Raw genomic sequence first — 14,917 nt, forward strand, 5'->3', positions numbered from 1 at the left:
GCAAATAGCATGCCAAGTCGCACCCTATTGTCCGCAATTGGAGGGTCATATCGGTGCGGTTCAGACTTGGTGGGAGCTACACGGATTTCAAAAGTAGTACATGCACTACTATTGGTGCGATTTGCATAGACATCTGTATCAGATGTCTTGCAAATCACACCTGAAATCAGCGGGTCCCACGACTGAAATTGTGCGACTTCACTGTAAGTCGCACAATTTCAAAGTCGAGCTTGATGTGAATGGAGGGTATTCTACATTTGCACAGGAGGCTAGCGCCAGTGTGAATGACAGTGCCAGGAACCTGCCGATTCCAGCACCAGTTGCACCAACCTGTGACCACTAAGCCCTGTTACACTTCAATGATATGGCTATCCACACAGCCAGCGATTACCTGCAGTGATCACTGATGGAAGCACACAAGTGCAGCTAACCGCTCACAGGTGACAAACAGGTGCAGCTAACCGCTCACAGGTGACAAACAGGTGCAGCTAACCGCTCACAGGTGACAAACAGGTGCAGGAATGAGCAGATTCTTGCTGCAGTCATTCGCAAAAGCAATAATCACCTGCATGAATGTAGCCTAAATTGATCAGAAGGGATGTTATGGCTGTTCAATTGGTATCCGATTATTTTGATGACCGCATATTATTATTATTATTATTATTATAATACAGTATTTATATAGCGCCAAAAAGTTTGCTCAGCGCTGAGCATTATAGTGGGAGACCGTACATGAGAACATACAGTAACAATACAATACACGAGGGGTTCGAGGGCCCTGCTCCTTGGAGCTTACAATCTAGGAGGGAGGGGATAGTGGTACAGGAGGAAATGGCTGTGGGGGATGGAGTGGTAGGAGGAATGGAGGAGATCGGCAGTTAGGCGAGGGCGGGATAGGCTTCCCTGAAGAGATGGGTTTTCAGGGTGCGCCTAAATGTGAGGAGGGTAGGTGACAGTCTGATGGATTGGGGTAGTGAGTTCCAGAGGATGGAAGACCTGGAGAAGTCCTGGAGTCGGGCATGGGAGGAGGAGACCAGGGAGCTAGAGAGTAGGAGGTCTTGTGAGGAGCAAAGAGTACGTGTTGGGTGGTATTTGGATATCAGGTCATATCAACTGGATAATAAAATTACAGCGTATGGCCACTATTAGGTAAGAAGCTATTAACAGCTTGTCCAAAGCAAAGGATTATAACAATATACAAGCTGCCTGGTGCAATACAGTGACTAAAAGGTTAACAAAAAAAAAAAAAAAAGTACAGGATACATATATACAGTTGTGTTCAAAATAATAGCAGTGTGTTGAAAAAAGTAAATAAAGCTTAAAATCCATCTAATAGCTTTTATTTCCATACACTCAAATGCATTGGGAACACTACACATTCTATTCCAAATCAAAACATGAAGAAAAATATCAAATTTGTGTTGTTCCTCTAAAAAAATTGAAGAAAAGTGAATATTACACTGTTCAAAAATAGCAGTGTTTGTATTCTTCTTTACAAACTCAAACATTCACTATATAAACTGAAAAATGTTTGAAGATTTTGTTTTCCTTTGAATGACTTAATATTTAGTTGTATAAGCACTGTTTCTGTCAGGAATCACGCGATGCACGAGTCTGCACATGCGCAGGTGTCCGACAAGACATGCTGGGCGGGCTATTTAAACCAGCCCTGCACAGACACAAGTTGCCGTTTGGTCTTATTGCTTCCTGTTGCCGACCTCTGCATTTGATCCTGACTCTGCTGATTGTCTCCTGCTTGACCCGACCATTCTTCTGCCTGATCCTCTGTACCACGCTGCCCATTAATTGCTGAACCCGGCTCGTGACCCTGACCATTCTCTGCCTGCTCCTCCGGTACCTCGCTGCCCGCACGTTGCTGACCTGGCCTGCCTGACTACTTCTTACGCTACCCTGACGATCCATCCATCCCGCACGGATCTGTCCCTGTTACCAGGCCTGCCAGCCTCTTCATGCCAGGCTCTATTTCCCACACACCCCTGACGGTGCGCTCTACCACTGCCGGACGTACTCGGGGGTCGCAACCTGGTCTCAGTCTGCTCCAAGTCCATCTCCACCATCAGGGGCCCTGGTGAATAAGCAGATTGGAACTTAGACCCCGCGCCCTGAGGAACCCCGCGCTGTGGGTTGCTAGAGACTCCGCCAGGCGGTGCATGACAGTACCAAACGGCCAAATGTCGGAGCCTGGAAGAGGACCATCCCCGTTGGAGGACATATTCCAGCACTTGGCGGCACTGACCCAAGCAGTAAAGACGCTGCAGGAGGGATATACCCATTTGGAAGGACGGATCCAGGACGTTAACTACATCCACCCCTGCATCCCTGGACTCGGGTCCCTCATTGTCGGCCGTAAGTCCCCCGGAAGCGCCTGCCGGAGCAGCGGCCTCTATGCCTTTACCGGAACCTCATGTGCCAATACCGGAATGGTTCAATGGGGATCGCACTAAATTCAGGGCCTTCTGCAATGCCTGCCAGCTATATTTCAGTTTGCAGCCACGGACATTTTCCACGGAATCCGTGAAGGTGGGATTCGTTATTTTGCTGCTGCAGGACGAAACCCAGGCCTGGGCCCACTGTTTACTGGAGACCCGTCAACCACAGTTGGAGTCGGTATTGACCTTCTTTGAAGCTATGGCGCTTCTCTATGATGACCCACAACGGACAGCATCGGCCGAATCGGCCCTACAAACACTCCAGCAGGGTCGCAGGGCAGCTGAAGAATATGCTGCGGAATTCAGACGCTGGATGGGGGATACGCAGTGGAACGATGCGGCCCTGCGCCACCAGTTCCGCATAGGTTTGTCCGAGCCATTGAAGGATGAATTAGCCAGAGTGGGCATACCAGCACATTGGAGGACCTCATCACTCTGGCTATCCAGATTGACCGACGGTTGCGGGAACGCAGGATGGATAAGTCCGGCCAGGGTCAGAGGCCTACATGGGTGTTACCCTGCATCCCAGTGCAGGCCGCTCTGCCGACTGGGAATCGATACCCGGAGATAGACGCGCCTGAACCCATGCAAGTGGGGTTAACTCGTTCCTCATTGACATTCGAGGAAAGCCAGAGACGCCGACTCAACAATATTTGCCTGTTCTGTGGGGAAGCGGGCCATATGGTACGTTCCTGCCCAGCAAAACTGGGTAAGTGTGCATCTGTGTTTTCTTCCGCATCTTCCACTTTCGTTAATAGTTCTAACTACTTAGCAGTACCTCTTTCCAGCTTCCCGGAAGGACCGTATCAGCGACGGCAATCGTTGATTCTGGAGCCTGTAGTTGCTTTGTAGATCTAGGTTTTGCAGCACAGCATCAGATCCCCCTACAAACCAAAGAATGTGAATTGAATATCTTTTTGGCCGATGGGTCCCGAATCAAGTCAGGGGTGGTAGACCGGGAGACCCTACCTCTCTGTGCTACAGTGGCTGGTCACCATCAAGAGTTCCTTCGTTTGGATCCCATCGCATCCCCTCGGTTTCCAATTATTCTGGGGCTTCCTTGACTACGGGCACACGACCCCCAGATTAATTGGAGAACCGGTACTCTTCAGATCAGCTCCCCATACTGTCAGTAGCATTGCTGTCTTCAGGCTCCTTTAGCTCCACGCTCTCTGTTATGCTTGGACACTGACGCAGAACTGACACAAATCATTCCCCCGGCCTACCACAGCTACCTCAACGTGTTCAGCAAACGAGGAGCAGAAAACCTTCCCCCACATAGGACCTACGACTGCCCCATTGACCTGCTTCCAGGATCCGAGGTGCCCTTCGGGCGAATTTTTCCCCAATCAGAACGAGAGTTAGGGGTACTTAAGGAGTATATAGATGAGAATCTCCAAAAGGGGTTCATCTGCCCTTCTACGTCTCCGGCTGGGGCGGGGATTTTCTTCGTTGAGAAGGATAAATCCCTAAGGCCCTGTGTGGACTACAGGGAACTAAATAAGATCACAGTAAAAAACCGTTACCCACTTCCCTTGGTACCAGAATTATTTCAGAGGCTCAGGACAGCATCCATTTTTACAAAATTAGATCTAAGAGGGGCTTACAATTTGGTCCGTATTCAGGAGAGAGATGAGTGGAAGACAGCCTTCCGTACCAGGTTTGGGCATTTCGAGTATTGGGTCATGCCCTTCGGTCTGTGCAATGCCCCAGCCACCTTTCAACACTTCATAAATGATGTGTTCAGAGATTTTTTGGACGTTTTCGTGGTCATCTATTTAGATGACATCCTGATTTTCTCTGCGTCCCTGGAGGAGCATAGAGGTCATGTTAGAAGCGTGTTGGGGCGGCTCCGTCAGCATGGGCTGTACGCAAAGGCAGAGAAATGCAGCTTTGAACAACGCAGCATCTCCTTCCTGGGACTAATCATCTCTACTAAAGGAGTAGCCATAGACCCCCAAAAGATCTGCTATTTTGGAATGGCCGGTGCCGGCTGACAAGAAGGGTGTGCAGCGATTCATTGGCTTCGCCAATTTATATAGAAAGTTTATCAAGAACTTTTCAGGCCTCGTGTCCCCCATCACCCAACTCACCAGACAAGGGGTGCGTTTTAGGTGGACACCTGAGGCACAGATGGCCTTCGAGTCCTTAAAGAGGCTGTTCACCGAGGCCCCCATACTGAGCCACCCGGATTCCTCGTTACCCTACATTCTGGAAGTGGACACGTCTGAGAACGCGGTAGGGGCTGTGCTTTCCCAGAGGAAGGGCGTCAAGGAACTGATGCACCCTGTGGCCGCCTTCTACAGAAAACTCATCTGCGGAGAGGAATTATGATATTGGGGACCGGGAACTTCTGGCCATCAAGGCAGCATTAGAAGAGTGGAGGTACTTACTGGAAGGAGCCACACACCCAATCCTGATCTTCACTGACCACAAGAATCTGGAATATCGGAGGACGGCGAAGCGCTTGAGGCCACGTCAGGCTAGATGGTTACTCTTTTTCTCAAGCTTTGTGTTGCATATCACATACAGGCCAGGATCAAAGAACACAAAAGAAGACCCTGAAGAAACCCACAAACCGGACACCATCCTGTCTACAGGGAATTTCCTTGCTCTACAGACTGAGCTACAGTCCCAGCTACAGGATGCGTCCGTAGGATGCCAAGTCCACCCGAGGTTTCTTTACAAAGTAAGGAAGAACTTTTGTGGAAGGAGGGACGGATCATGGTGCCCGAAGAAACCCGTACCGCAGTCTTGGGCCACTGCCATAATCACCCTCTGGCTGGCCACTTCAGGGTACGAAAGACCTTGGAACTGCTGCAACGTGTGTTCTGGTGGCCAAGCATGACGAAAGATTGTGAAGCGCACGTGAAAACCTGTGCAATCTGACAGAGGAACAAGCCCACCAGGAGCAAGGCCTGGGGTCTGCTATAATCCTTACCAATACCTAACAGGCCATGGGAGATGATTTCCATCGACTTCATCGTGGAACTTCCACCATCCCAAGATCACACTGCCATTTTCGTGGTTGTGGACCGCCTGTCCAAGATGGCCCACTTCCTGCCCCTGAGAAACACGCCATCGGCTGCGGAGACAGCACAAGTCTTCGTGAGGGAAGTGGTGAGACTTCATGGGGTCCCAAACGACATTGTCTCAGATAGAGGGGTCCAGTTCACTTCTAAATTCTGGAGAACACTGTGCAAGACCCTGGGAATCAAGCTGTCGTTATCATCGGCATATCATCCACAGACCAACGGGCAGACGGAACGCACAAACCAGACTCTGGAGCAGTATCTCAGGTGCTACACCTCTTTCCTTCAGGATGATTGGCTGAATCTCCTGCCACTGGCCGAATTCGCATACAACAATGCAAATCATTCTGCTACCCAACAATCTCCATTCTTCGCCAATTATGGATTCCATCCCACATTTCTACCCGACACAATTCCGGAAAGTCCAGTGCCAGCTACACAGGATATGCTACAGTTTTTCTCAGCAAACAACAAGGTCTTACAAGAAGCTATCACAAAGGCCCAAGAAGATAATAAAAAGGCCTTCAACAAGAGGAGGAGAGGCGAACTCGTTCTGCACCCTGGGGACCTGGTCTGGCTAGCCACAACAAATCTGAATATGTCTTGCCCATCAAGAAAATTAGGACCAAAATTCATGGGTCCATTTCAGGGTGAAACGAAAGATTAATGAGGTGGCGTACGAACTCGTACTTCCGGAATCTTTTAGAATACACCCAGTCTTTCACGTGTCCTTGTTGAAACCCGCAACACCGGATCCATTCCCAGACTGGAGGTCTAGACCCCCGGAGGCCATAACCATTGACGAGGAAGTAGAATTTGAAGTAGAGGCAATCATAGATTGCAGGAAAAGGGGCGGGCAGACAATTCCTGATTAAATGGAAGGGTTATGGTCCAGAAGAGAACTCATGGGAGCCAGCCAAAAACGTTCACGCCCCTAGACTTGTCCAAGAGTTTTTTCGCAGCCACCCACAGAGGAGAGATCAATTGGGCAGCCGGAGGCTGCCCGTGGGGGGGGGGCAATGTCAGGGATCACCGCAACGCACGAGTCTGCACATGCATAGGTGTCCGACAAGACATGCAGGCAGGCGGGCACTAGGACCCAGGCGTGCCTGTCAGCTATGACGGCGCTGGCAGGCACTAGGACCCAGGCGCACCTGTCAGCGCCGGGCAGGCTATTTAAACCAGCCCTGCACAGACACAAGTTGCCGTTTGGTCTTATTGTCCTGTTCCTGTATTCTGATCCTGTGAAGCTTCCTATTGCCGACCTCTGCATTTGATCCTGACCCTGCCGATTGTCTCCTGCTTGACCCGACCATTCTTCTGCCTGATCCTCTGTACCATGCTGCCCGTTAATTGCTGAACCCGGCTCGTGACCCTGACCATTCTCTGCCTGCTCCTCTGGTACCTCGCTGCCCGCACGTTGCTGACCTGGCCTGCCTGACTACTCCTTACGCTACCCTGACGATCCATCCATCCCGCACGGATCTGTCCCTGTTACCAGGCCTGCCAGCGTCTTCACGTCAGGCTCTATTTCCCACACACTCCTGACGGTGCTCTCTACCACTGCCGGACGTACTCGGGGGTCGCGACCTGGTCTCAGTCTGCTCCAAGTCCATCCCCACCATCAGGGGCCCTGGTGAATAAGCAGATTGGGGCTTAGACCCCGCGCCCTGAGGAACCCCGCGCTGTGGGTTGCTAGAGACTCCGCCAGGCGGTGCGTGACAGTTTCTGAGAACTGCTGTACATCTGTGTTGCATGGAGTCAACCAACTTCTGGCACCTGTGAACAGGTATTCCAGCCCAGGATGATTGGACTACATTCCACAGTTATTCTCTATTTCTTGGTTTTGCCTCAGAAACTGCATTTTTGATGTCATCCCAAAAGTTTTCTATTGGATTAAGATCCGGGGATTGGGCTGGCCACTCCATAACGTCAATCTTGTTGGTCTGGAACCAAGATGTTGCACGTTTACTGGTGTGTTTGGGGTCGTTGTCTTGTTGGAACACCCATTTCAAGGGCATTTCCTCTTCAGCATAAGGCAGCATGACCTCTTCAAGTATTCTGATGTATTCAAACTGATCCATGATCTCTGGTATGCGATAAATAGGCCCAACACCGTAGTATGAGAAACATCCCCATATCATGATGCTTGCGCAACCATGCTTCACTGTCTTCACAGTGTACTGTGGCTTGAATTCAGTGTTTGGGGGTCGTCTGACAAACTGTCTCTGGCCACTAGACCCAAAAAGAACAATCTTACTTTCATCAGTCCACAAAATATTGCGCCATTTCTCTTTAGGCCAATGTGCTCTTTGGCAAATTGTAACCTCTTCAGCACATGTCTTTTTTTCAACAGTGGAACTTTGCGGGGGCTTCTTGCAGATAGCTTGGCTTCACATAGGCATCTTCTAATTGTAACAGTACTCACAGGTAACATTAGACCTTCTTTGATCTTCCTGGAGCTGATTGTTGGCTGAGTCCTTGCCATTTTGGCTATTCTTCTATCCATTCGAATGGTAGTTTTTCGCTTTTTTCCCACGTCTTTCAGATTTTGGTTGCCATTTTAAAGCATTTGCGATCATTTTAGCTGAGCAGCCTATCATTTTCTGCACTTCTTTATATGTTTTCCCCTCTCCAATCAACTTTTTAATCAAGGTATGCTGTTCTTCTGAACAATGTCTGGAACGACCCATTTTCCTCAGAATTTCAGAGAGAAATGCACTGTAACCAGCATGTACAACATTTGCTGCCTTCCTTAAATAAGAGGAAATTATTCTTCCTTAAATTCCTCACTAATAGAACTCCACACTGCTATTATTTTGAACATGCTCCTTTCAATTAGTGATTCAATTACACAGAATCAGCAGCATGCATGTCATGTCTGTTGGATTTCTATTACTCTACTACACCTGCTAGTAAATAATTTGCCATGTAGAAATATAATTTCTACCAAAAACAATGATTGATCAGGTTAGTGATGTCTGACTGCTATTATTTTGAACACAACTGTACATATATAATTTATTTATTTTTATCCGAAGGGATCAGCACTCTACAAGCTAAGTTAGATGGTATGTTGAGAGCGCCCCAACATCACAGGAAGGAATGTGGTGCTGCTGATGCTCGTCAACAAATTTACACATGCGCAGAGTGCTCTCCCTCCCCCACTGAGCTCAGCGCTGCTGTAGCAAGGGGAGGACAGCTTGCTACGCATATGTGGATTTTGTCAAGAGCAAACCTCTTGACGTATCCTTATAACTGGACAATTATGGTTCATTCAAACAGGTGGCAGCCCTTGCCACCCCTCAGAAAAAAGTGTTTCAAAGTGGATCACTTTTCACGCAGCTTTAAGTATGAAAAGTTGAAATTGATGAGGAACTGAAAAATCTGCACCACGCTTTGCACTGACAATTCTAGTTTCCTGTAGAAGGTAGAGTGGGAATACTATTTATGTAGAAATTTTACTAATTTAAGAATCTGCAAAACTAATTTGTTATAACTAAAGTTCACCACTCACCTTCTCTTCTCCTCATCAAAAACCAGCTCTCGTCGGCTAGAAGAAACTTTCTTATTTTTTCTTTTCCCCATATTTTTTACCAGTAAGCAAAAAGAACAATACTTCCTTTCCAGTTAGGATATCTAAAGGAAAAAAAACAAAAAACAAAAACAAAATCAGAAACATATACATTTAGAGTGGAGTACCAGTGCCAACTGCTTTCTTGTAATATTCAGCTAGAGGTAAGGGTCAATACCTGTCAGGTTTTTATTGCTGTTCTTATCCACCTTAGGGAAAAATCCATCCTTTGTCAGTTGCTTCCCCCCCCCCCCAAACAAAATATACATACATACATATATATAAATATAAAAAAAAAAAAAAAAAAAAAACTCAGTTTAGGAGTGACTGTCCTTGGGAAAGTTAAAGTAGCATAAATGTTAACAGGGGTGACAGTTTGCTATAGAACTGTACTGTAGAAGCTACAATTTTTTTTTCCCCATTTAAAAAGAATACGGTCTTCACATTTTGTGTTTCATCTCAGTGCAGCTGAGCTCTCCTGGCTACTTCTGGTTGCTTGTTGTCTATATTGCTTTGCAATGTTTGTTGGTTTGGCTGCAAATAATTGTCCATATCACAGGGTGACCATGCAGGTGAACAAAAGAGAGACAGAACATTTTACCTTGAAGCACTACACTGCTCTGGTAACCTGGTAGTGACAACAGTGGATCATGTCTGTGCAGTATGGTAGATTGTAAAAGTGATCTGGGTGTGCAGCCAGCAAATGGACCCTCCCAGGACCGCTGGAAGCATTTAGGATGGAGAGCAAGCTTTAGGAAATCGAAACAACCAATACCAACCTCCCCCAGCTGAGACTTAGCCCCAGGAGTGCTCAGATCTGTCTAGCACCACCAACAGATACTAAATGCAGAAGTATATACAGATGCTCTGTCCCTCTCCTTCAGCTAGTGACAGGGGACACATTAGGGTTCTATATATTTTATGTGTTGGGCCCCAAATGTCAACCCCATCTTAAAGTCTAACTAAAATTTAAAAACTACAGACAGACATTTCTTTGCACATGCAATGTGTCTTTTGCAATAAAATCCACTTACCTCCCTGTTTGTTATCCCCTGTAAAATGTACACTGAGCTGTGCATGTGTAGCTCAGTTTATTTTCTGACACACTGCCTATATGCCGGTATAACTACACTCCTGAGCATGCATAGGAGTGACATCATCCTGTTCTGGTTAAGGTTAGTTCGCGTTTGATCCGTTTTGGTACATGCATTTTTGCAGCATTTTTTTATTTTTCTTGTTGCTAGGCAGATTTAAAACGCATCAAAAACACACTACATGCTTTTCTGCAGTGTCTCCATTGAATTCTATAGAACAAAAAACTTTTTGCGTTTAAAAAAAATCCTGACCCTTTCCAAAAAATGCATCGGGTGAAAATGTGGAGATGTGAACCTGTCCCATAGGAAATCATGTAAATGGTCCGTAGGGCGTTTCTGCAAAACGCTGCGGAAACCACTTAGGTGTGAACCTAGGTTTATCAAGACAGCTGAAGACCGGAACCCAGAAGAGGCCGGAGACAAGATGGCAGAGCGGGACTTAACAGGAATCATTCTGTTGGAATTAAGGTACTTTTACCTTTAGGGCCAGTTTACAACACAAAAACACACTCTGGATGCATTCCAGATATGTTTTTGCTTACAGTTCACACCACACTCCATTTCAGTGCATTTTTGCTATGTTCCAGTACAGTCCTGTGCAGAAAAAATGCAGCATGTTCTACTTTTATTTCTGCACTGGAAACTGACTGGAACAGACTAAACTGGTGTGAACTAGGGTCATTGGAATACATGGAAAACACTGTGCAAGCATTTTTGATGCAGAAAAAAACAAAACAAAAACACACTGGACTGCATCTGGTGTGAACCAGCCCTTAGTTTCACTTCAAGCTGGCTATACACTAGAGAAATTTTATTGGAAAACTTTCATTTCTATATAGTTTGTTTGATTTTCAAACTGTTAGAGCGGTAAAATCAATGTTCATTTTTTACCACAGTGAGACAAAAAAAATCAAAGGAGCAGAGAGGAAAATTTTTCTTGAACAAATTAATTTCTAAGTGCCAGTTCATATATATGCAGATTGGATGTGGTTTGAACCGCATCCGACCTGAATATGTGAAATAACATTGCTTCCTATAGTACCTGTTCACATATGTCCGATGCACTGGGAGTGCGGATTGAAAGAGAGCCCTGTCCAATTTCTAAGCAATGCCATTCAGCTCAGGTGCAGATTGCAGGCTATTGACTTCTGTGGGAACCGTTTCTAAACTGCACGTCATCAGTTGTGAATAGAATAAAACCCTGACCTGAACTAAACCCATCCTGAACCGCTGAACAACTAATGTGTCAGTTAGCTGTGAAACTTGAGCTTCAATCTGGGAACTTGGTTTTTTCTTTGTATGGAAAGGTTTTTTTTTGATTTGTTAAACTGTTAACTTTTTAAATAAAAGAATTTAAAAAAAACTTGAGCTTCAATCTGCATCGCACCTGTGAATCAATACTACATGTGCTTTTCACTCCAGAAATTACATTCACTTCAAAATCAAAAGTTAAAAGCACTTTTGAAGGATATTTGGAAAGTCATTGAATATACTGATGAGAATTTTGGTATTTTCATTCATAAATATACTATACAGCTTTAAGAACTTAAAAACGTGCTTGTCATCTGCACATCATGTAAGAGTGAGTGGACCTTTCACTTAAATCTCCAATAGGGATTATAGCTCAGGCATGTTCAGATAAACACCAAGCCCACCTGAGCTATCCCGTGGGGACACTGTGGACCACCAATCATAAGTGGCCAAGACATCCCCCAACAACACATATACAAGTGGCATGTATGCATGTGATTGTGGGATGGGTCATGCCTCAGCAGCTTATGACTGGTGGTGCACAGTGATAGCTTCCAGGCAGGATAGTTCAGGTGGGTTCATCCCTGGTCCTCCCCACTCCTCCTAGCAACTTTGTAACATCGAACACATATGGTGATGCATCCCTCCAGTGCAGGGGCCTACACTGGTCACATAGGAGAAACACTATGGTGAAGCCAGGGATGGCCTTGATCTGTATATATATCAGGGGTCTCCAAACTTTCTAATCAAAGGGCCAGTTTACGGTCCGTCACACTTTACGGCCAGACTGTAGCCAGCGGGAGTAAAGAAATGTCAGTGGAAGCAATAGTGACCCATCACTGGTGTCACTTGGAGGAATCGTGGGTAACAGTAAAAAGGATCTCCCAATCATCGGTGTCACTCGGAGGAACGGTGCCCCGACGTCGGTGTCACTCGGAGGAACGGTGCCCCAACGTCGGTGTCACTCGGAGGAACGGTGCCCCAACGTCGGTGTCACTCGGAGGAACGGTGCCCCAACGTCGGTGTCACTCGGAGGAATGGTGCCCCATAATTGGTGTCACTCGGAGGAATAACGTCTCATCGTCAGTAATAGTGTCTCATCGTCGGTGACAGTGGGAGCAATGGTGCCCCATCGTCGGTGTCAGTGGGAGCAATGGTGCCCCATCGTCGGTGTCAGTGGGAAGTATAGTGCCTCATTATTGGTGTCAGTGGAGGGAATATAGTGCCCCATTACTGGTGTCAGTGGGAGGAATAGTGCCCCATTACTGGTGTCAGTGGGAGGAATAGTGCCCCATTACTGGTGTCAGTGGGAGGAATAGTGCCCCATTACTGGTGTCAGTGGGAGGAATAGTGCCCCATTACTGGTGTCAGTGGGAGGAATAGTGCCCCATTACTGGTGTCAGTGGGAGGAATAGTGCCCCATTACTGGTGTCAGTGGGAGGAATAGTGCCCCATTACTGGTGTCAGTGGGAGGAATAGTGCCCCATTACTGGTGTCAGTGGGAGGAATAGTGCCCCATTACTGGTGTCAGTGGGAGGAATAGTGCCCCATTACTGGTGTCAGTGGGAGGAATAGTGCCCCATTACTGGTGTCAGTGAGAGGTATAGTTCCCCATTATTGGTGTCAGTGAGAGGTATAGTGCCCCATTATTGGTATCAGTGGAGGGAATATAGTGCCACATTACTGGTGTCAGTGGGAAGTATGGTGCCTCATTATTGGTATCAGTGAGAGGTATGGTTCCCCATTATTGGTTTCAGTGGAGGGAATATAGTGCCCCATTATTCGTGTCAGCGGGAGGAATGGTGCCCCATTATTCGTGTCAGCGGGAGGAATGGTGCCCCATTATTCGTGTCAGCGGGAGGAATGGTGCCCCATTATTCGTGTCAGCGGGAGGAATGGTGCCCCATTATTCGTGTCAGCGGGAGGAATGGTGCCCCATTATTCGTGTCAGCGGGAGGAATGGTGCCCCATTATTGGTGTCAGTGGGAGGAATGGTGCCTCATTATTGGTGTCAGTGGGAGGAATGGTGCCTCATTATTGGTGTCAGTGAGAGGAATAGTGCCTCATAATTGGTGTCAGTGGGAGGAATAGTGCCTCATTATTGGTGTAAGTGGGAAGAATGGTGCCCCATCGTCGGTGTCAGTGGGAGGTATGGTTCCCCATTATTGGTGTCAGTGGAGGGAATAGTGCCCCATTATTGATGACAGTAGGTGTAATAATACCTCAAGGGCTAGATAAAAGCAAAGGACCGAATGCGGCTGAGACCACCGATATACATCATACGTCAGAACACACCATGAGCACCTGAGACCAGAAACCCTGCACCAGCCCTGCAAATACGTGCCATGTGATTCCATTCACTAAGTGGCTGCCCAGGGAGAGAACATTCTTTACAAGTAAAGTGACTAACAAGATCCGACAATCAGCTGTGTACCCGGCACCCGTATACCGCCGGGGAGTCTCAGCCTGCCACACTATACAATGCAGCCCCCCCTCCCCCAGGTTACCCAGCACAGTGCGCCACTCACACACACAAGTCTCCAGCAAACTCCTCCAGCCAAGCACGCACACACACACGCGCCCGCTACCCACTTCATGCTTTACGGCGATGACGTCACATGAACGCGCCGAGCTGTGAGATATAGGGGGTTGCCATTGTGGCATGTTTTGTTACAGACTCGTGTTTAGTTCAGCTTTGTAGTGATACACTCTACACCTGAAAGCTTTATTTTAACATCCAAACGCTTTTCCAAAATTAGAGCAGAGAGGAGTAATGGTGTTTTGCCAATAATCCTTATTCCTCTGATGGAAGGCCAATCACTGATATCTCCTGAGTCAGTTGCCACCTCTTCCCTTTAAAACCATACTGAACACATATTAAAGCAGAGCTCCACCCAAAAGGGGAGGTTCCCCTTAAAGGCTTGTTCCCCACTTCCCAGTAAGGATTGGCACCTTTAGGGAGTGGGTAGCTGAATTTGACAGGTACCTGCTCCTAATTCTGCTGCGATTGCCAAGATAATTGGAAGTGGAAGTTGTCCCTCCACGTTGTCTTCTGGGACACGTGATGTCCCAGAAGACTACAAGACCATTCACATCGCGCATGCGCAGTGAACACCCGGCTGTAAAGCCGCAAGCTGTCACAGCCGGGTGCCCACACTGAAGGTGTCGGGGACACCATGGGATCAATGAACAGGTAAGTGTCCGTTTTTGTAGCTGCTGACTTTAATTTATTTTTTTTTAATTTTGACTCATTTTTAACAATTAGTCTCATTGTAATGTCCACCCATAGTGCTGTTATGTTGCAGCTACCAAGTGACTACGTCATTAGTCTGGCCCATTGACACCTGGGATATCTATGTCATCAGTCCCAGGAGTCTTCAGGCATCTAACAAGGGTATTATCTCAAGATTTCCTGAACGGAACTCACTATAAGGTTGTTATAACAACAGGGCAGGAACGTTCGCTGACTCCGCCATTTCTATAGCAACCTTATAACTACAAAGTGCACCACCCAGT

The 14,917-nt window shown here is 47.2% G+C and overlaps 1 protein-coding gene across 2 annotated transcripts in view; it reads right to left on the reverse strand.

The window, feature by feature from the left end:
• NOL12 (nucleolar protein 12) overlaps positions 1-13,965 on the reverse strand; it is a 58,115-nt gene extending 44,150 nt beyond the window's left edge. Inside the window, exons 1-2 of one of the 2 annotated variants that reach the window (XM_089674279.1) lie at positions 13,930-13,965; positions 9,000-9,121 (exon numbers count right to left, since the gene is read on the reverse strand). In XM_089674279.1, coding sequence (XP_089530405.1) covers positions 9,000-9,070 — 71 coding nt within the window. In that variant the 5' untranslated portion in view covers positions 9,071-9,121; positions 13,930-13,965. Of the gene's footprint in view, positions 1-8,999; positions 9,122-9,234; positions 9,315-13,929 lie in introns of those variants that run through there. The other variant, XM_089674280.1, reaches the window with a different exon arrangement.
• Between the last annotated feature and the right edge of the window lie 952 nt (positions 13,966-14,917).

Source organism: Staurois parvus, unplaced genomic scaffold (genome assembly GCF_062004578.1).
Source record: "Staurois parvus isolate SC_StPar_1 unplaced genomic scaffold, SC_StPar_1.0 ptg000149l, whole genome shotgun sequence".
Taxonomy (NCBI): Eukaryota; Metazoa; Chordata; class Amphibia; order Anura; family Ranidae; genus Staurois; species Staurois parvus.